The sequence below is a fragment of the Lacerta agilis genome, chromosome 8, assembly GCF_009819535.1.
Source record: "Lacerta agilis isolate rLacAgi1 chromosome 8, rLacAgi1.pri, whole genome shotgun sequence".
Classification (NCBI taxonomy): Eukaryota; Metazoa; Chordata; class Lepidosauria; order Squamata; family Lacertidae; genus Lacerta; species Lacerta agilis.
This window is the reverse complement of record NC_046319.1, coordinates 71,879,342-71,898,490: the sequence shown is the minus strand read 5'-3', so window position 1 is coordinate 71,898,490 and position 19,149 is coordinate 71,879,342. Positions and strand designations below refer to the sequence as shown.

At 46.7% G+C, this 19,149-nt stretch overlaps 1 protein-coding gene across 1 annotated transcript; it reads left to right on the top strand.

Moving 5' to 3' along the window:
- The first annotated feature begins 1,162 nt into the window (after positions 1-1,162).
- Positions 1,163-12,154, top strand: LOC117051649 (phospholipase A2 inhibitor and Ly6/PLAUR domain-containing protein-like). Its single transcript, XM_033158224.1, has 5 exons — positions 1,163-1,537; positions 5,503-5,631; positions 7,450-7,593; positions 9,410-9,544; positions 11,145-12,154. The coding sequence occupies exons 1-5, from the start codon at positions 1,183-1,185 to the stop codon at positions 11,351-11,353; spliced, it is 972 nt and encodes a 323-aa protein (XP_033014115.1). The 5' UTR covers positions 1,163-1,182; the 3' UTR covers positions 11,354-12,154.
- The last annotated feature ends 6,995 nt before the right edge of the window (positions 12,155-19,149 follow it).

The window sequence follows — 19,149 nt, the reverse complement described above, 5'->3', positions numbered from 1 at the left end:
TTTACAAACCGGAACACCTACTTCCAGGTTTGCAGTATTCTATTTCCAAGTTATTCATAAACTAAGTGCTTCTCCATGCAGTGCATTGTTGAGCTATGGAACTAACCCCCACAGGAAGCAGCGATGGCCACCAGCTTGGCTGAAAGATACTCGGAGTCGAGTGTGAATTTCATGCTCTTTATTCAGCTCATAGTAGTGAGGAGTTGGCTCCCCTGTTGGCCACTGTGAGAACTGGTCTCCTCTGGAGCCTGATGGTGTGGATGGGGGCCATATAGAATCGAAGAGTTGGGAAGGGACTCCAAGGGTCCTACAGCCCAACTGCCTGCAATGCTGGAATCTCAGCTAAAGCACCCATGACAGATGACCATCCAACCTTTGCTTAGATGCCTCCAAGGAAGGAGAAACCACAAGCCTGGCACAAGCCTCCCAAGCCCCATCCCAGGGGATTGCGGAGTGGGTGGATGGAGGAATGACCAGTTCATGGTGTATGTTGACAACACACAAGAACAATTGCAAGAGCATGAGTTGCGGCTGCCACAAATTATACTGCTTTGGAGGGCCCCGGCTGTGAGGATGGGTGTGTTTTCATCTGTCAAACACTGGGCTGTATGTGGCTGAGCAACAAGATTCGGTTCAGGGGACAGGCTGTTTAAATTTAGCTCACATCTCCCCACCAGGCTTCTGATCTGAGGCCCCATGTGCGAATGCCCATCTAAGGGAAAATCCCCTCTCTGCCTGCTAAAGAGGAAGGGCCAGATTTAGCTGTTGGTGGAATCAGTAATAGTTCAGATGTGCTGTGCTGCCTACTTGCAGCCATCCCTCATTTTTAGGAAAAGCAGTCTGGGGTTAGACTGAACCAAACTGGCGTGCCGTGGTGTGATCCGCCCCGGTAAACTTCTTCAAACATGGGCTGCCTGCCACATCTGCTTCTGTGACTGCCTCGCTATCAGCTGCAGCCAGGAGCAAAGTAGGAGACTCTTCCACACACCCTCTCAAATTACAGAGGAAAAAGAAAATGGGGGGGGAGGCAGGCGTCTTTCTGTCCTGTTTTTGTTTTCAAAGGATGTAGAGTTGGATGTGCCTAGAATAGTAGCTGTTGCTGTTGTGTATCTCCCAGTGGAGAGGAGAGTTTTCTTGGCTGCGTTCAGCCCTTCATGCTTTTAATGTTGTTTTCTATAGTTGATGACTATCAAACCAAACCGAGAGGGATGCATGGTTCTGTACACGAGACCTCCTGTTTGCAAATTTGATCTACCACCCACTTGGTCTGTATCCCATTGGGGAGGTGCTTTGATGTCTCCACCTTGTTTTCCGGGAAGCTTGACTGATCTCTTCTACAAAACAGTTCCCCACCTCCCAACTACACATACGCAGACACGTAGCTGCATCAGGGAGGCAGAACAGAAGTGTGGGTTGGATTGGTGTGTGTGTGTGTGTGTGTGTGTGTTTTCAAGGCTTGTGAACAGCTCTCAGTTGAAATCTAGAACGATGCAGACTCCTCTTTTCATCAGCCTCCTTGCTGCCTTCATAGCCCTGGGTGAGTATGAAAAGTTTTTTGGGGTGGGGAGGCTTTGCAGTCCCAGAAAAAAATGCTGCATGTTTCATCTCACAGATAGTCCTCTGTGGAAAACAAAATACTAAAAATACAATAAAGCATCAAACATTAAAAACAAAGCTGCCTTCAGATGTCTTCTAAAAGTCAGATTGTTGTTTATTTCCTTGTCATTGGATGGGAGGGCGTTCCACAAGTCTTGTGGAAGTGCATCCGTCTTCAGTGATATAATATGCATGCTCATTTTCTAGAGTAAAGGCTTGGCTGGGGGAGAAAAGAGCCAAGCCTGGAACTAAACAGACAAGCGAAGCCAAGCATCCTAACTGTTGTGGCAAATTTACAACCTGCCACAACTTTGCTGATTCGGTGAGATACAATTTCCTGATAAGGCATAAAAAAGAAGAAGAGGGAGGCATTAGGAGAGCACATACCTTCCATGTGATGTAACATCTAAGCATTCATTGGGTTGGGAATCTATGCTTCCTTCCTTCTCCTCACAAGGATAATTCTCACCCAACTGGCAGTCACAGAGACTGAAGAGGTGAGAGTTTAATGCCTCTCAAACATGCCCTGTGGTAATGTAGTTTTTCCAAGGGATCTTGAGACTACACTCTTGCCTGGCACTCAGTGCAGGTGGTGGCAGTGGGAGAACAGAGTTGGATTTCAAACAGGGAATGAAAAATCAGTCTATTTTGGTTCTCATAAGTTTCTCATTTTTCCAACACGTATTAAACTCAGCTCATCATATCTCCACATATATTTGCAAAAAAAAATTGGGGGGTGGTGGTCAGCATTTTAGTTAGAAATTCTCCAAATAATACATTTTTGTATGGAGTTTTGACCAATATACACAATTTTTTACAAGCACTTTCCCTAATAGAATGCATTTTATATGTTGCCTTCCTTAATAAATATATTTTTGTATGAATTGTTTGGTTGCAGAACTGCAGAAAAGGGTTGGGCAATATATTGTCCAAAACCAGTTTGAAGTCCATATCGTGATAACAGTTTCATAATTTTTGATGTGGCAACATATTGCAAATCAGGATGTGTGTGTGTGAGAGAGAGAGAGAGTCAGTGTGGTGTAGTGGTTAAGAGCGGTAGACTCGTAATCAGGTGAACTGGGTTTGTGTCTCTGCTCCTCCACATGCAGCTGCTGGGTAACCTTGGGCTAGTCACACTTCTTTGAAGTCTCTCAGCCTCACTCACCTCAGTGTCCGGGCTGAACAATGGGGGTGGAGGCGCTCCTTCAGGTATACTGGACCGAGGCCGTTTAGGGCTTTAAAGGTCAGCACCAAAGCCTCAAAGTAGTTTGCAGAAAAATGGAATAAATAAAATCATTGCCAGGCCTTGAAGTCCTGGACCTTGACTGAATTTTCCTGTTCTGTATTGTTGCTCTTTGGCTGGAGCCCTGGCTGACTATTCCCAAATACCTACTCTTAGCTGCAACCAGTAAGGATTAACAATAACAATAACAACAACAATAATAATTTATTTATTGTACTCCAGCTATCTGGCTGGGTTTCCCAGCCACTCTGGGTGGCTCCCAACCAAATATTAAAAACACAATACAGCATTAAACATTAAAAACTTCCCTAAACAGTGCTGCCTTCAGATGTCTTTTAAAAGTCAGATAGTTGCTTATTTCCTTGACATCTGATAGGAGGATGTTCCATGGGGTGGGCACCACTACCGAGAAGGCCCTCTGCCTGGTTCCTTGCAACCTCACTTCTCACAGGGAGAGAACCACCAGAAGGCCCTCGGCGCTGGCCCTCAGTGCCTGGGCTGAACAATGAGGGTGGAGACGCACCTTCAGGTATACTGGGCCGAGGCCATTTAGGGCTTTAAAGGTCAGCACCAACACTTTGAATTATACTTGGAAACGTACTGGGAGCCAATGTAGGTCTTTCAGGACCGGTGTTATATGGTCTCAGCGGCCACTCCCAGTCACCAGTCTCGCTGCTGCATTGTGGATTAGTTGTATTTTCCAGGTCACCTTCAAAGGTAGCCCCTCGTAGAGTGCATTGCATTAGTCCAAGCGGGAGATAACCAGAGCATGCACCACTCTGGCGAGACAGTTTGTGGGCAGGTAGGGTCTCAGCCAGCGTACCAGATGGAGCTGGTAGACAGCTGCCCTGGACACAGAATTGACCTATGCCTCCATGGACAGCTGTGAGTCCAAAATGACTCCCAGGCTGCGTACCTGGTCCTTCAGGGGCACAGTTACCCCATTCAGGACCAGGGAGTCCTCCACACCAGCCTGCCCCTTGTCTTTCAAGAACAGTACTTCTGTCTTGTCAGGATTCAACCTCAATCCGTCACTGGGAGAGTAGGGAAACAAAGTGATATGATTAAACTAAACATCTGAAATAATTTCTATTTTTTGTTGGGTTTTTTACACAAGAATGTTGTACGAATAAGTATACCAAGTTTTCTCATGTATATCACAAAAAACAGCATAATAAATGTGGAAAATATATCTACAACCATATGTTTCATTATTAGTGGTCAATGTATAAGTTCTTGGTTCATGAATTGGTTTAAACAGTTAGGGAGTAGGAGAAGGAGAAGAAACAATTCTCACTACAGCCAACCAAAGACAACCAACCACACCCTACACCACCACGAATGTCTCTCACCAGAGAGCCAGTGTTGTGTGGTGTAGTGGTTAAGAGTGGTAGACTTGTAATCTGGTGAACCGGGTTTGCATCCCCGCTCCTCCACATGCAGCTGCTGGGTGACCTTGGGCTAGTCACACTTCTTTGAAGTCTCTCAGCCTCACTCACCTCACAGAGTGTTTGTGGGTGGGGGAGGAAGGGAAAGGAGAATGTTAGCCACTTTGAGACTCCTTCGGGTAGTGATAAAGCGGGATATCAAATCCAAACTCTTCTTCTTCTTCTCTTCTTCACCACCAAGGAAATAATTTCTAACTTTGATTGCCGCACAGGAGCTGGAGAGCAGGAGAGGAAGCTGCTGTAATTACGTTATATCAGGGCTCTGCATACAAGTAATATGAAAAAGAGACTGTGCAGGCAATCAGTGTCTCCAGACCTCCCAAACCAATGGAAATTGATGGGTTTCTGCTTGCTAACTGACCCCAGCACTTCGCTGCCTCCCAGCTTAATAGCTTTCCTACCCTGGGGACTCTGCTGGCTGAAGAGGATAATGGGTATGAGGAAAGAGTGGGGGGTGGCGGGTTGAGATTTCATCGATACTCTGGCAAAAAGTACCATACTTTTCCGTGTATAAGACTAGGTTTTTTAAATAGGGGGCCATCTTATACATGGGTAGTGCCTAGGGGGGACGTGGCATTGGTCGATGCCAAGTGCCGGAAATGGTCTGCAGCTTGTTATTGATGTCTGAGGCAAGGATGGTGTTGATTCGGTGTTGGTGTGGCAATTGGGCGGGCAATAGGCTGCTTCTCCAGGTGAGGGGACAGACGTTAGGAGGCTGTTGCGATGTTTTTTTGTTTTTTCCTGTTAGTGTTCTGTGTGTTTGTGTTGCAAAATAAAATAAACACGATTTAAAAAAATAAAGAAATAAAATATTAAACTTTTTTTAAAAAAAGACTTCCTCATACAGGGCTGTCTTCCGATGTCTTCTAAAGGTTGTATGGTTGTATGGTTATTTATCTCCTTTGCTTGGTGGTTGCATAACTCCATACCCTCCAATGTTTATCTGATGAAAATAGGGATGTCCCGGAATAGAGGAACATCAAATAAGAAACTGGGACGGCTTCTGTAAATCCAGGACCGTCTCTGATAGTTTGGGACACTTGGAGGGTCTGTAATGATTTTACCCAGAGGGAACTTGCCCAGGGTTTGAGTACACCTTGTTTTGGTGAAATAAAAGTTGCATCTTGAGTTGTTAACTCTGGGTAAAGAAAAAAGCGGGAGAGGAAGAGAAAAGAGAATTAACAACATTGACTTTTTTATTTTCTGTGCTTTCAGGAATGGCTCTGGAATGTGAGCAATGTACTGCACAGATAAGCCAATGCTCAGGACCTATGATACAATGCACCCAGGAGCAAGACACATGCGTTTTTCAGGCGTTGAGTAGCAGCATTGCTGGGTTAGTAGGTAAGTGGAAATGACCTACAGTCACCAGCAGATTTGAACAAATGTCTAACATCCTCTTGCCTGGGTGGGGAGCAGGGCAGGGCCCAGACATTTGGGCATCTGAGGAATACCCCCCCCCAATGGTACCCCCTCATCCCCACCAGGAAAGAAGAGGGGAGGTCCCGAGAAAGGAGGAATGGCAACTAAAGCTATTTGGATACATTGAGTTCACTACAATGACAGAAACTATTAGGAATGGAGCAAGCCAAAAGTTCACTAAGGAATGGGAGTGCTATAAAAATTACCTAGAAAAACACTGTTCTCAAATAAAACCTTTTGATTAATTTTTGTAAAAGACAAAACAATTATAATAACCAACAAGCTAATACAGTACCAAGAAATGGAAAACATCTAAAGAAGGCAGTTAAAGGAAGGGATAGAATGACTCAAATTGAGGTGGTGGACAGAAGTCAATTCAAAAGATAAGAATTGTTAAGGTTTGATAATTAAATACAACAAGTATGGGGAATGGGTGGTGCAAAAGATAATTAGTGACTATGTATTTTTTCCTCTCTTTCTTTTCTTTTACTATGTTACTTGGGTATAGTTTAAACTATAGATGGAAAATGTTTATGGATTTATGCAAAACAAAACAATAGAAATAATTAAAAAGAAAGAAAGAAGAGAAGAGGGAATATCTACCTCTGGAACAAGGGGTTGAAGAAAGATGGACACCTACCTGCATCTGCCTCTCTGGGGGACCCTGTCGCATGAGGCAGTCTCCTCACCTTGCCTCTTGGTGGGGAGTCTGGTTCCCTCCTGTGGTTTAATTCCCTGGGGATTCCAAATGTTCCCAGTTACCCTACCTTCTGTCTGCAGATGAGTTTTTGTTGAGCATTAAGCAAGGAAGCAGAGGCCACTTCCTTGACTTGGATTGAGAAAAGTGCTAAAATGATTAGAATGATGCCTGCTACATATCTAGTACCCAGCTCTAAATGGTTTGGGATCCAAGTACTTAAAGGAGTGGCTTCCTACTATCTACCTACCGGTACTTCCTGTTTAGGGGGGAGCCTTTAATGTTTGATGGATTACTATATTTTAGTATTTTGTTGGAAGCCGCCCAGAGTGGCTGGGGAAGCCCAGCCAGATGGGCAGGGTATGTATGTATGTATGTATGTATGTATGTATGTATGTATGTATAAATAAATAAATAACTAAATAAATAACTAAATAAATAAATAAATATCAACTGCAATGGCCCTTCTGCTGGCTTTGCTGGTGAGAGCTGCTGCCCAGTTGGCACTGACCCACAACCAGACCTTCTTAGTGGTGCTGGAGTGCTCTCCCTGGTGAGGTGGCATCTGTTTCCCACATTATTAACACCCAGGAGGAGGTGGCATCTGTTTCCCACATTATTAACACCCAGGGAGGGCAGGATATTTAATAAAATTATTATTATTATTATTATTATTATTATTATTATTATTATTATTATTATTAAACCTAGACATTTATTTAATGGCTGAAAGATGCCCCGTTGACATTATCAGCTCAGGGCATGTGAATGTACTTGAATGGTTTCCATTTGTTTTCTTTGCTGATTGTATTTCTTTGATGTTTTCTTGCTTCCCAACCTGGATTCCTTTCAGGGGAGAGGTGGGCTAGGGATTCAATGAAACATGAAATCGAGAGACTGCCGCATGATGGGCCCATGGCCTGCCTTGAGATCATATGCTATTATTGCTAAAGATGCTGGAGTGTGTGGTCGGTGGCTGCCCACATTGAGGCTAAAGTTATCGCTTATGTTTCATGAGATTTGTCTTCTTTTGATCCCTCCAGAACAAAAAGTTTTTGAGAAGGGTTGCAGCTCATCAAAATTGTGCCGCAAAGGACCCAAAATTGTCAACTTTGGCCCATTTGGAACAACAGCCATCGAGACTCATTGCTGTGTGGGAGATGCCTGCAGAACAACACGATTCCCTAGTATGTCACCGCTTGTCTCTTTATCCTTTCCTCACACTTTTCATCAGTCGCTTGCTGACAACATGGTCACTGAGATTCATCCTGATTTAGACTAAAGGTTGCAGGAAAATGAGAAGACACCTAAGGTACCTGCAGAATAGTGACAGCTTAGAAGTGGCCATTCTTTTTCCTTTAAAAAGAAATGTCATTGCATCCCACACGCCTTGGGAAGCCTTGGCATTGATTTGATGTTTTACTGTTGCCCAGTGACCCCCGCTTCTTCCAGACTGCTTCACCAAAAACAATGCCCTAGACGCATCAGAACAAATGCTCAACTAAGATGGGATAGAATCAAACCCCCATGTAAGTTTTGTACAAGTAACAAGCACATCAGGATGAATGTTCAGTGGACAGGCCATGTGGAGGATGCTAAAACATCAGGAACAGATTCTCAATAGAAGACTGAAAATCTTGGGCTAAGAAGATGCTCTGTGCAAAGAAGGAGAACCTGTGGCTCTCTAGATCAGTGTTTCCCAAACTTGGGTCTCCAGCTGTTTTTGAACTCCCATCATCCCTAGCTAGCAGGACCAGTGGTCAGGGAGGATGGAAACTGACTGCTAGCTGAGGCTGATGGGATTTGGAGTCCAACAATAGTGGAAAGGCTATAGGTTCTCTATCCCTGGCTCCATGGAAATCTGGCCTGGAATTGTAAGTGTGTGAGGAAATGGGAGAGTACAGATGTTCAGTGGTAGGACCAATCCAAATGCCTGACAGTTTAAGGAGGGAGGGCAGGAGGAACCTCTGCCAAAGATGGGGAGGAGACCAAATTTGGAAGGGGCTGTCATTTCAGGTGAGATGGTGCCTCCATGTATGAAGCCAAAGATGGCAAGAAACATGGCACTGGCTTGTCAAATGTGTGTCCTAGACATATGAGGCACTTAGCAGAATGGGAGGCACTTAATTTTTGTGATCTTCTTCCTAATCCCCTTGGCAGCCAGGGGCGTCGCAGGGGGGGGGGCGGAGGGGGCAGGGGCCCCCGGGCAGCGCCCCTGCTGGGGGTGATACATCAGGTGGCGGCCCCACCCATTGGGCTTTTAAAAACTTTTTTTAAAAAAATTCTTTTTAGGCTATTTTCGGTACTGCCGGGGTGGAGCTGCAGGGGCCGCCAGCAAGTCGGGGTGTCACCCCCCTCACTGGCCGCCCCTGCGGCTCTGCCCCGGCAGCACCGAAAATAGCCCCCGCCCTCCAGCAGCTTTTCGCACCGCTGGCTGGCTTGCGGAGCCGGGGCAAGGAGAGGGGCAGACCAGCAAAGAGGGGTGATACCCCTCTTTGCTGACCCGCCCCTCTCCCTGCCCCACTTGTGCTCCCCTGAGGGGGCCCGGGCAGCGGCTTCGGGAGTCTCTGCAGCCCGCAGAGGCTCCCAAAGCCCCCGCCCGGCACCCCCCGGGGGCGGGGCGCCGCCGCGTGTGCGTGTGTCATGACACAAACGCTGCGATGCCCCACCCCCAGGATGCCGGGCCGCTGCTTTGGGAGTCTCTGCGGGCTGCAGAGAGTCCCGAAGCCGCCGCCTGGCACCCCTCTGTGCTACAGCAGTGGTTTTGGGACTCTCTGCAGCCCGCAGAGGCTCCCGAAGCCCCAGCCCAGCATCCCCCGGGGGCGGGGCGTCGCAGCGTGTCCGTGCGTCGTGACGTCATGACGCACGCACGCGCCGCTATGCCCCCGCCTCCAGGGGTGCCTCTTGGCTTCCCACCCTGGGCAGCCAAGGGGCTAGGAACGCCCCTGTTGGCAGCGCTGTTCTTCTTACATACAAAGTCTGGTTTTCTTACCTTTTTTCCAGCTCCAAGGAGAAACACCACATTGAATGGAAGGCAATGCTCCACTTGTTCACCTGGAGCCGAGTGTAAGTTTCCACCTGTCCAATGTGCTGGTGAGGAGACCAAATGCTTTGAGATATCTGGAACTACAAACCTAGGTAACTATAAGCCACTTGTTCATATGAGGGGATGCTGGAGGAACTTGATTTCTGCAACTCTTGTTGCAGATTAGCCTGATCCACACCTATGGTGTTTTATGAGGAAGGTAACTGAGAGGGCCTTGGGATGGCAATTGTAAACATTTTTTGAAGGCGCCAATCATCTAGACCAATTCCAGTTTGATTTTGGAGCTGAATTAGTCTGGGTTGCCTTGAAATGGTGACCATGACCAAGAGAGAGGCAAGGGACTTCTACTCCACATCCTCTTTGTGGTTTTGATACCTTAGTATCCTCCTGGACCACACTGTGGGATGGTTATCGGGGGTACTGCTTTATATTCCTATGTCCAGCATCAGAGAGTTATGCAGTTATGCTGTGGAATTCTGCAGCCATTTGGAGAAGTCATTAGGAGATGTGGAGCATGCTGTTATTGATGCATTCCCCCCCCCAACTCTATTTCTAAACAGTATCTGAATCAGGTGCAACTGGGCATGAAATGGGCTGGTGCCTGGCACAGTGATGGGCTTGATGGGGGCCAATAAACTGATCTTAAATCCAGGGATAATGTGGGTTTTGTGGGTGAGTGCTTCACTGGTCTGGGAAATCTGCCTGTATGAGATTGCATTCTCTCTGAAGGAGCAGGTACGTACCTTGTTGATGCTCCTGGATCGCTGCAAACTCAATTGACTTCGGTGGCTCAGAGTATCTTCTGACAGCTTTGGCTTGTGTGACAGGGGTTTGGACTAGAGGACCCTTGTGGTACCTTCCAACCCTACAATTCTATGATTCTATGATAACTATAGCCCTTCTTGGCCCTAGTGATCACCAGAGTGGATTAGGGTGATGCTTACTACATAGGGCTCCCTTAAGGTTGGTCTAAAAGCTTCAGGAAAGGCAGAATCCCGCAGCAAGACTTATTGAAGGGGGTTCCGAATCAACAATATGAAGCACCTGTCTTGAAAGAGCTGCACAAAATGCTACTAGAAATGTTGAGAAATAAAGTCTTGCCTACATGAATGGCTTACATTATGTACTCCTGCCCAGTCACTTCAGTCTTTGGCAAAGAAATTTGTGATAGTGCCCAATGCTCTGGAGGCTTCACTTCTGTCCACTAAGACTGGGGCCTTCAGTGTGGTGGCCCCTGCCCTTTGGAATGCACTCCCACCAAACATCTGCAGTATTGGCATTTAGACACCTCCTTAAAATCATAACTTCACTCAGACCTGAAGGGTGTGATCCAGCCATGTTTGATGTATTAAGCTGCTCTACTGATTTGAAATGCATTTTGCCATTTTTAGTGATTGTTTAAATCTCCAGCTCTCCCAATAATTCCCTTCTCTTCCTTCTCCTCTCCCTCTCTCATACAGCTGTTTACACAGAGAGAGCGGGGGGGGGGGGAGAAAAACCACACATCCTCCTTCATGCAAGGAGGAAGAGGACAAATGAAGGATGCTAAATGTCCCCCTGTTCCATTCTTGGAATTTGTTTCCTGCCCAGCTTGCCCAGCCACTGACTCCCCCACAAAATAGAAAAGTGAAATTACTAGATGAAGCATTTCTCCTGATAAATGACTGTATTCTCCTTCAATTCTCTCTGCAGCAGGACAAACTGTAAACAGCATCCTCAAGGGGTGTGCAAACGAACTGGCCTGTCAAGAAATGGAAATAGGCACCAAAACATTTGGGAATGTGATGCACGAAGTCAAGTCAGCTAAATGCACAGATGGGGCGGCCAGTGCCACCCCAGGATCACTTGGACTCCTCTTCCCAGCCCTTAGCGGGCTGCTGCTGGTGAAGTTCCTTGCTTGATTCCCAAGTTGGTGCTGAGATTGGAGAATCCGCTTTGGGCTATTCTTCTTTGCTGCTTGCTTACAGCTATTATTAGGGCCACCTGCAGATGCTGAAGAGCAAGGGCCAAATGCCATTCTCTGGTCTTGTCTGTCTGGTCCTTGAGAGTCTTCCTTGGACACCTCCCTGCCCCTTTCACCCACCTTGAGCACTTTTGGCTGCCTGGACTGTGTCTTTGTGCTTCGATGATTCTTCTAGCTTGCCTGGTTGGAAGACAGATGGAATGCTGAGTGTGTGTGCACAAACTAGTCTCTTATGCAAAGGAGAGCTTTACATTCGCTAGTTCCTCTGGCTCTGCCTACCAAAGGCATGTGGCCCCCAGTACGCTGTGCAGAAGGGAATGTGGCCCTTGGACTTACAAGTCTTCCCCATCCCTGCGCATAGTCTAGAAGCTCATTTTTACATCTACTGCCCTCCAACAGGAGCAAAGGGTGGTGTTGACCAAGGGAGTTCTTGGTTGGTGTCTTTACCGGCAGATGCCACTATTGGGATGCAGGCAAAGGAGGCTGGCTGTGTCTGTACAATGCACAACTGGGTCTGGATAGTGGCCAGCAGTCACCAGCGATGCCCTCCTGCCCAGTGCTTTTTCCATCCTGATTCAGCACTGGGCCACAGAGTCAGCATGTACCTTTTCACTGAGCTAGGGCTTTTCTCCAGGAATTGGTGAATCTGCCCATTTCTCTCAATGTCTCCCATTCCCCCACCGCATAATAGTTCATAATAGTTCAGTTCTCCACATTTCTGCATTATATTTCCTCTTTTTTAAAAAATGGAATAAAGGTTATAAAAATTCATCACCATTTTAGTGTCGACTTCTCCTAGCATACATTTTTTGTATGTCAAACATAAGCAAAGTTTGCAAGTGATTTCCTGTAATATCATGCATTTTTGCACACTATATTTAATGAGTTTTAATGCACGTTAACATATGCGATTATGTACACATTGGTTGCTTGCAGAGCGGTGCTGCAGAAGTGGGGATTCTGAAGGATGCCTGCTTTCTGGCTCATGCCCAACCCAATCCTGGAAAGAAATACATTGCACCAAAAAACATCATTTAGACATGTTTAATCTAAAGAAAAGTGCACTCAGTGCCCTGGGCCACTTTGCAACTGTAGGGTAAGCTCAACTCCACCACCAAAATTGTACAAAGGTTATGGGAAAGAGGCAAAAAAAGAGAGTAAGTGGTAAATTGGTATCCTTCGATAGACAGCTTTCAGCACCCTATGCAGCTGACACTAATAACAGCGCTTTGCTTTATTTTCTTCCTCTAGTGATGAAGTCATCTCCTCTCATAATTCAGTCCTGGTTCTACTTTTGTGGTGGATGAGTGACTTCTTAAAGGCATTACAGATTTTGTTCTCTACTGTTGGACTTTTGTGCAGCATTATATATACACACACATACATTTCACCCAACCTTTTTTTGGGGGGGGTGTCTTTTTTTTAAAGCTTCTGTAAAACCGCCAGGAGAAAGTTGTTATTGGGAGGTATATAAATGACAGCAGCTAAATAAGCAAATAATCTCTCCCCCCCCAAACCAAAGCTCCCTCCGCTGGCTGCGATCGACACTGCGCACATAGAGCAGGGTGCACGGAGGACGAAGTGCCACCAAAGACGCACGACTTTGGTGCGTTTGGGGAACAAAAAGTGAGTGGGCGGGCGGCCGAGAAAGTGCGCACCCACCTCCCTCCCGGGAGAGCCATGCCTTTAAATGCTGGGGGCGGAGCACTCGCCGGGGACGCCAGCATCCACCTCGCTCTCTCCAGCCACCCGCTCTGGCTCCCGCTTGTTGCTCAGGCTGGCTGGCGAGGTGGTACACAGCCAGAGCTCACAGCGCAGTGACGATGAGCCACCTGCGTCCGGGCTGAGCTGGAAGGGGGAAAGCCACAAATATTTGTTGGCTGTTGTTCCCCCTAAGGGGGGGGATGAATAAAATCCCTCCAGCCTTCAGGGACAAGGCGGACTAACCGGCTCCCCAGGAGCCTCGCAGCAGCGCCGTTGCTTGGTAAGTTTCCAGTGCCATCGTTCTGTGCGTGCTTAGGATGTAATAAAAATAAGACATCCCCTGAAAATAAGCCATGGTGTGTTTTCTTGAGAAAAATAAATAAATAAGATGGTGTCTTAAAATAGGGGAAACACAGTAAGGCCATTATCTTGCAATGAGATTAGCCTGACTGTGCAAGTTTCCGCTTGAAGATTCTAATCTTGCAGATACTGAATCACAGGCCTGGAAGGGACCCACTGTTATCACCCAGGCCAAACCTATGACACATCATTGTCCTCAACCACAAAGTAGAATCAAACTATCAGCCCAGGCTGGGGAGTCCATTGCATCATCTCCTGAAGAGAGCATCAATGGCATGAGAGCACTTTGGGAATCCCCTCCTCCATCTTCCCACAGCTTCAAAACACATCCCAGCAGTCAAAGGATGTGAGGGGTCTATTCAGGTGTTCTGACTTCCAGCCAACCTCACTCAGACCTCTGTCAAGAAGAGCAGGGAGTCTTCCACAGTGGGGGCCTCAGCTGCCGCCAAGGTGAAGAAAGGCTACCAGCCTCAGTTCTCTTACTGCATACCCTCCAACATTTCTCCGATGAAAATAAGGATGTCCTGTTGAGGTGGTAGCTGTCCTAATCCACCAGCCCAAAGAAGGGGCTGTTTGTGTGGTTGGGTGGAGGGATACTAAAGAAGGACGTCAAAAAATGCTGGGGTGATCAGTTCTAGTGCTTTATTAAAGAAAGGTGCAGACTTAGAACATTGTGCAGAGCTGTGGGACAGACACTGCAACAGTGACAGGTCTTCATGACTTGTCCATGCCCAAACAAACTTTCATATATTCATATACCTGAAGGAGCGTCTCCACCCCCATCGTTCAGCCCGTACACTGAGGTCCAGCTCCGAGGGCCTTCTATCGGTTCCCTCACCGCAAGAAGTGAGGTTACAGGGAACCAGGCAGAGGGCCTTCTCGGTAGTGGCGCCCACCCTGTGGAACACCCTCCCATCAGATGCCAAGGGAATAAACAACTATCCAACTTTTAGAAGACATCTGAAGGCAGCCCTGTTTAGGGAAGTTTTCCATGCTTGATTTTTTACCGTGTTTTTAATATTCTGCTGGGAGCCACCCAGAGTGGCAGGAGAAACCCAGCCAGATGGGTGGGGTAATAATAATAATAATAATAATAATAATAATAATAATAATAATAATACACAAAGTGGCATAAACCAATTTGACCGGGTTTTTCCATTGCTTCACTTGACCAAATGAAGACATAGGTGGCAAATACCCAAATCTTGCAGATGGTTCCCTTTCTGGGCTTAGGGCCCAGCATCCCAAGCCCCCAGATAACGATAGCCTCAAAACAAGCCATTTAGCTTGTATCAAAGCAAGTGAATATAAACATATATGAGTTCAAGGTTACAACAACTACCAATTAATTGTGGGGTTGTTTTGACTGCCAAGATGGCATTTGCAGAGCTTCTGGAACAGTTCACCTTTGCTTCATCACAGTAGAAAATGGAAAAACCTCAAATTCTGGTGGGAAGGACTCCGGTGGCTTTTAACCATAGAATCATAGAGAGTTGGAAGAGACCACAAGGGCCATCCAGTCCAATCCCCTGCCAAGCAGGAAACACCATCAAAGCATTCCTGACAGATGGCTGTCAAGCCTCTGCTTAAAGACCTCCAAAGAAGGAGACTCCACCACACTCCTTGGTAGCAAATTCCACTGCCGAACAGCTCTCACTGTCAGGAAGTTCTTCCTAATGTTTAGGTAGAATCTTCTTTCTTGTAGCTTGAATCCATTGCTCCATGTCCACTTCTCTGGAGCAGCAGAAAACAACCTTTCACCCTCCTCTATATGACATCCTTTTATATATTTGAACATGGCTATCATATCACTCCTTAACCTTTTCTTCTCCAGGCTAAACATACCCAGCTCCCTAAGTCTTTCCTCATAAGGCATTGTTTCCAGGCCTTTGACCATTTTGGTTGCCCTCTTCTGGACATGTTCCAGCTTGTCAGTATCCTTCTTGAACTGTGGTGCCCAGAACTGGAAACAGTATTCCAGGTGAGGTCTGACCAGAGCAGAATATAGTGGTACTATTACCTCCCTTGATCTAGACGCTATACTCCTATTGATGCAGCCCAGAATTGCATTGGCTGACTGCAAAGCTCGATCAATCCCAAAGATAAGCCCAACAGCTGGATCCCTGAGCTAGGCAAGCCTAGAGTCAACATAGCAAAAAGGAAAGAAGAACTGTCCCCACTTTCTGCCACAGATAATAAAAAAAGACTTGTTCGTGCAGTACATAGTTATCTACGGAACTTGCTACCACAATGAATAAGAGGGTTTGGTGATAGAGGACCTTCTTTAAAACACACCAAAAACACAAGGCACTTAAAAAAAAACTGGCTTAAAAACAAACACCTTTTTTGTGAATTATCGTACCTCCAGTGTTTTTTATTTTGATGAGTGGCCATTTGGTGGGAGCTGCTTTGGGCAGTTTTCTGTGGGAAAGACTAAACTATTTAGTACAAACTAAATCCACAAATCAAGAAACTAAACCCCTCAGTCAAGCACCTTGATGGCGTCCTTTGCCCACAGAGGAAGTTCGATCATGTCTCCACCCATTTTCCGGTATGTTTGACAGTTATCTTCTAGAAAACAGCTGGTCTCCTCCACCTAAGATAAGAGCATCAGAGAGGCAGAGACTTCACTGCATTCAAGACTTGTGATCCAGCTCTGATTCAGAGTCCTAGAAGGATGCCGACCCCTCTTTCCTGCAGCCTCCTAGCCACATTCATAGCCATGGGTGAGTCTACAAAGCCATGGGCGGATCTTTGATTCAATGCCTTTGTAGCCCGGAAAATTTCCTGCATCCTTGAGTTCACTTCAACCTGTCCATGGGTTGGAACAAAGAGGCTACAGGACTTCTGCTTGAGTCCACTCATTAATACCTGCAACAGTACAGTCGTACCTTGGTTTTCAAACATTTTGGCTCCCGAACGCAGCAAACCCAGAATTGAGTGTTCTGGTTTGTGAACTATTTTGGGAAGCCAAACCTCCGTTGGGTCTTCCACGGCCTCCGATTGGCTGCAGGATTTCCAGAATGGATTTTGTTCAACTTCCAAGGTACAACTGTATATTGAAACAGGGAACCTATTGGTGGTGTTGCTGTAAAGAGATAAAGGTCGGAGGTAGGCTGCTGACTTTTAAAATTGGTAGCTGCCACCTGCTGCACGCTTCCAGATGATTGTGGGTTTATGCCTATGTGTATGCAGGGTTGGAGAGGACCAGCATGGCATTTTCAGTGAAGTTCCAAAGGGGGAGAAAATGAGAGTTGTTTTTCATCTGGCGGAAACAAGAAATGTTTGCCAACTCCAAGGATACGCCATTTTGGGGTGTGTGGGTATGACAGATGCTACAGCCTTTGTGGGGTCTGAGGCAGGGCCAGTCCACTCATGATGCAAGGTGAGGCAACTGCCTTGGATGGCAGAATCTATGGGGCAGCAGTTTCAGCCTTCAAGGAATGTATTGCTCCTATTGCTGGTGCTTCCTCAGTGGCCGCAACAATTGTGGCATGCTCTTTGATGGCTGGATTTGCCTCCCCCTCCTTGCCTCTGCCTCTACAGCGGCCTCTTGGTGAATATGAGGCACCACTGGTCTCCTCCCCCCTTGTTCCCAATATGGGTCTTTATTCCCCATTTTCCTCCCTGGTGAGGGGGCACACAACGTTGTGGCTCGCCTCAGGTGTCAAAATGTATTGGGCCGGTCCTGGTCTGGGGGCCTGTTTGCTGCTCCCTGTTCAACAAGTATATCTGAAAATGAACAAATGTTACAAAAATGCATGTTTCCAGGGAAGTCATATGCCTGTTCATTTCCTTGAGTAAAAAGAGCCAAGCCTGATCCTAAACAGGTAAGCCAAAAAACAAACAAGCAAAAAAATCCCCCATGATGAAACAGTAACTGGTCCCATTTCTTAGCTTCCGTTCTACAGCTTTCAGTCTCTCAGCCATCTTGGAACCACTCCTAAGAATGCAGGCTTTGAACAGACTCAGGTCCAACTTTTCTCAAGAACCTCTTATGCCTTATGACCGCTAGGTGGCAACCAGAGAAACACACCTTGCCCACCACTTTGCAGATTCCACGAGCCCTGCTTCCCAGATAAGATGTTTCAAAGACAACAGTGGTATTGTAGGAGCAGCTACCTTCCATGTGTTGTCAGATCTGAGCATTTGACCACTTGGAAGCCTGCGTTTTCTCCTTTCTCCTTCATGTTTCATCCAGGATGACTCCAACCTTCCTGGTAGTCACAGAGAGTGAAGAGGTGCCTCTGGGATGCCTCTCACGCAAGCCCTGAGGCAAGCTGGTTTCCCTGAGGGCTGATGCTGCTGCAGTCGTCCATGAGGTGGCAGGGGCGGGGGAATGATGTTGGATTTCAAATAGGGAGGGAAGAATCTGTCCCTTCCCATTCTCACACATGTCATGTTTTCAGAAACTCCTCTCTTTCCTCTACAACCCCGTCACTGCTTCTAGACCCTCCAAGCGCCCCTATTTTCCAGGGACAGTCCCGGATTTACAGAATCCATCCCAGTTTTTTATTTGATTCTGGAATGTTCCACTTTTCCTTAGGACATCCCTATTTTCATCGGAGAAATGTTGGGGGGTATGGAGTTATGTGACCCCCCAAGCCAAGGAGATACCTAAGTAACTATACAACTCTTAGAAGACTTCCGAAGGCTACACTGTATAGGGGAGGTTTTTTAAAAAAATGTTTAATGTTTTATTATTTTTTCATATATGTTGGAAACCGCCCAGAGTGTCTGGGGCAACTCAGTCAGATGAGTGGGGTATAAATAATAATAACATCATCATCATTAAATAAGATGCACCTAATTTAATTGGAGAAATCTTGGAGGGTATGAGATGGTACCAGATTCCTCACCCCCTGCTTGATGTTCACAAGCCTCATTCCCACTGGCCCAAAGTGACTAATGGCTTTTCCTAAAGGGACCTGCCTAGAGTTTTACACCTTATTTAGTGAAATTCAGTGGCAAGCTGAGATTTTAACCTTGGAAAAGGAAAAAGGAGGAGGAGAGAAAAGAAAATTAACGATGTTGACATTTCTTGTTTTATGTGCTTTTAGGAACAGCTCTGGAATGTGAGGAATGTTCCATCTTTGGAAATAATTGCACTGGACGTAAAAAGTCATGCTCCCAGTATCAAGACACATGCAGTGTTTCCGTGGCAAGTGTTAACCTGACTCTCGATGGTAAATGGAAATGACCGAAGGCTACCAGCAGAGCTCAAGAAATGCCTAATTTCCTCTTGTCTGAGTGCGGTTGGTTCATTGCTGGTGTGCAGAGGAGGGGTCTGGCTCAGCTGAGGCCCCTGCTGTCAGGGATGTACCATGGGTTGCTAGCACCCAGGGCAGGTCAAGTGTTGCGCCCACCCCTGGTGGTCAGCCCCTTCGCTGGGCAGCATCTAATTAAGGGAGTCTTTCCTCGCAAACTAGCCCCAACCTGGGAGCAGAGATAAGGCAGAGAAACACGGAACCAGGAGCTCCACTGTGTTGCCTTGACCTCCTGTCTTTGGGCAATGCAAGTGGTTCCTTCAGTGCATTCCTGCCTTCCTCTTGCTAGTAGAAGGTCGGCCCAGGGGTGGTTCGTGTGCAGGTGTCCCTTTGCTGGTCATGAGGAGAAGGAGGCATCGCCTTGGCCTTGGCCTTGGCCTTGGCCTGAAAGGCTCGACCTGGG

Bases quoted from the DNA above. Each gene is read 5' to 3' on its own strand.
- LOC117051649 (XM_033158224.1), top strand. From the start codon at position 1,183: ATGACTATCAAACCAAACCGAGAGGGATGCATGGTTCTGTACACGAGA. The intron at 1,538-5,502 runs GTGAGTATGAAA...CTGTGCTTTCAG, and splicing joins TGCTGCCTTCATAGCCCTGG to GAATGGCTCTGGAATGTGAG. The intron at 9,545-11,144 runs GTAACTATAAGC...TTCTCTCTGCAG, and splicing joins ATCTGGAACTACAAACCTAG to CAGGACAAACTGTAAACAGC.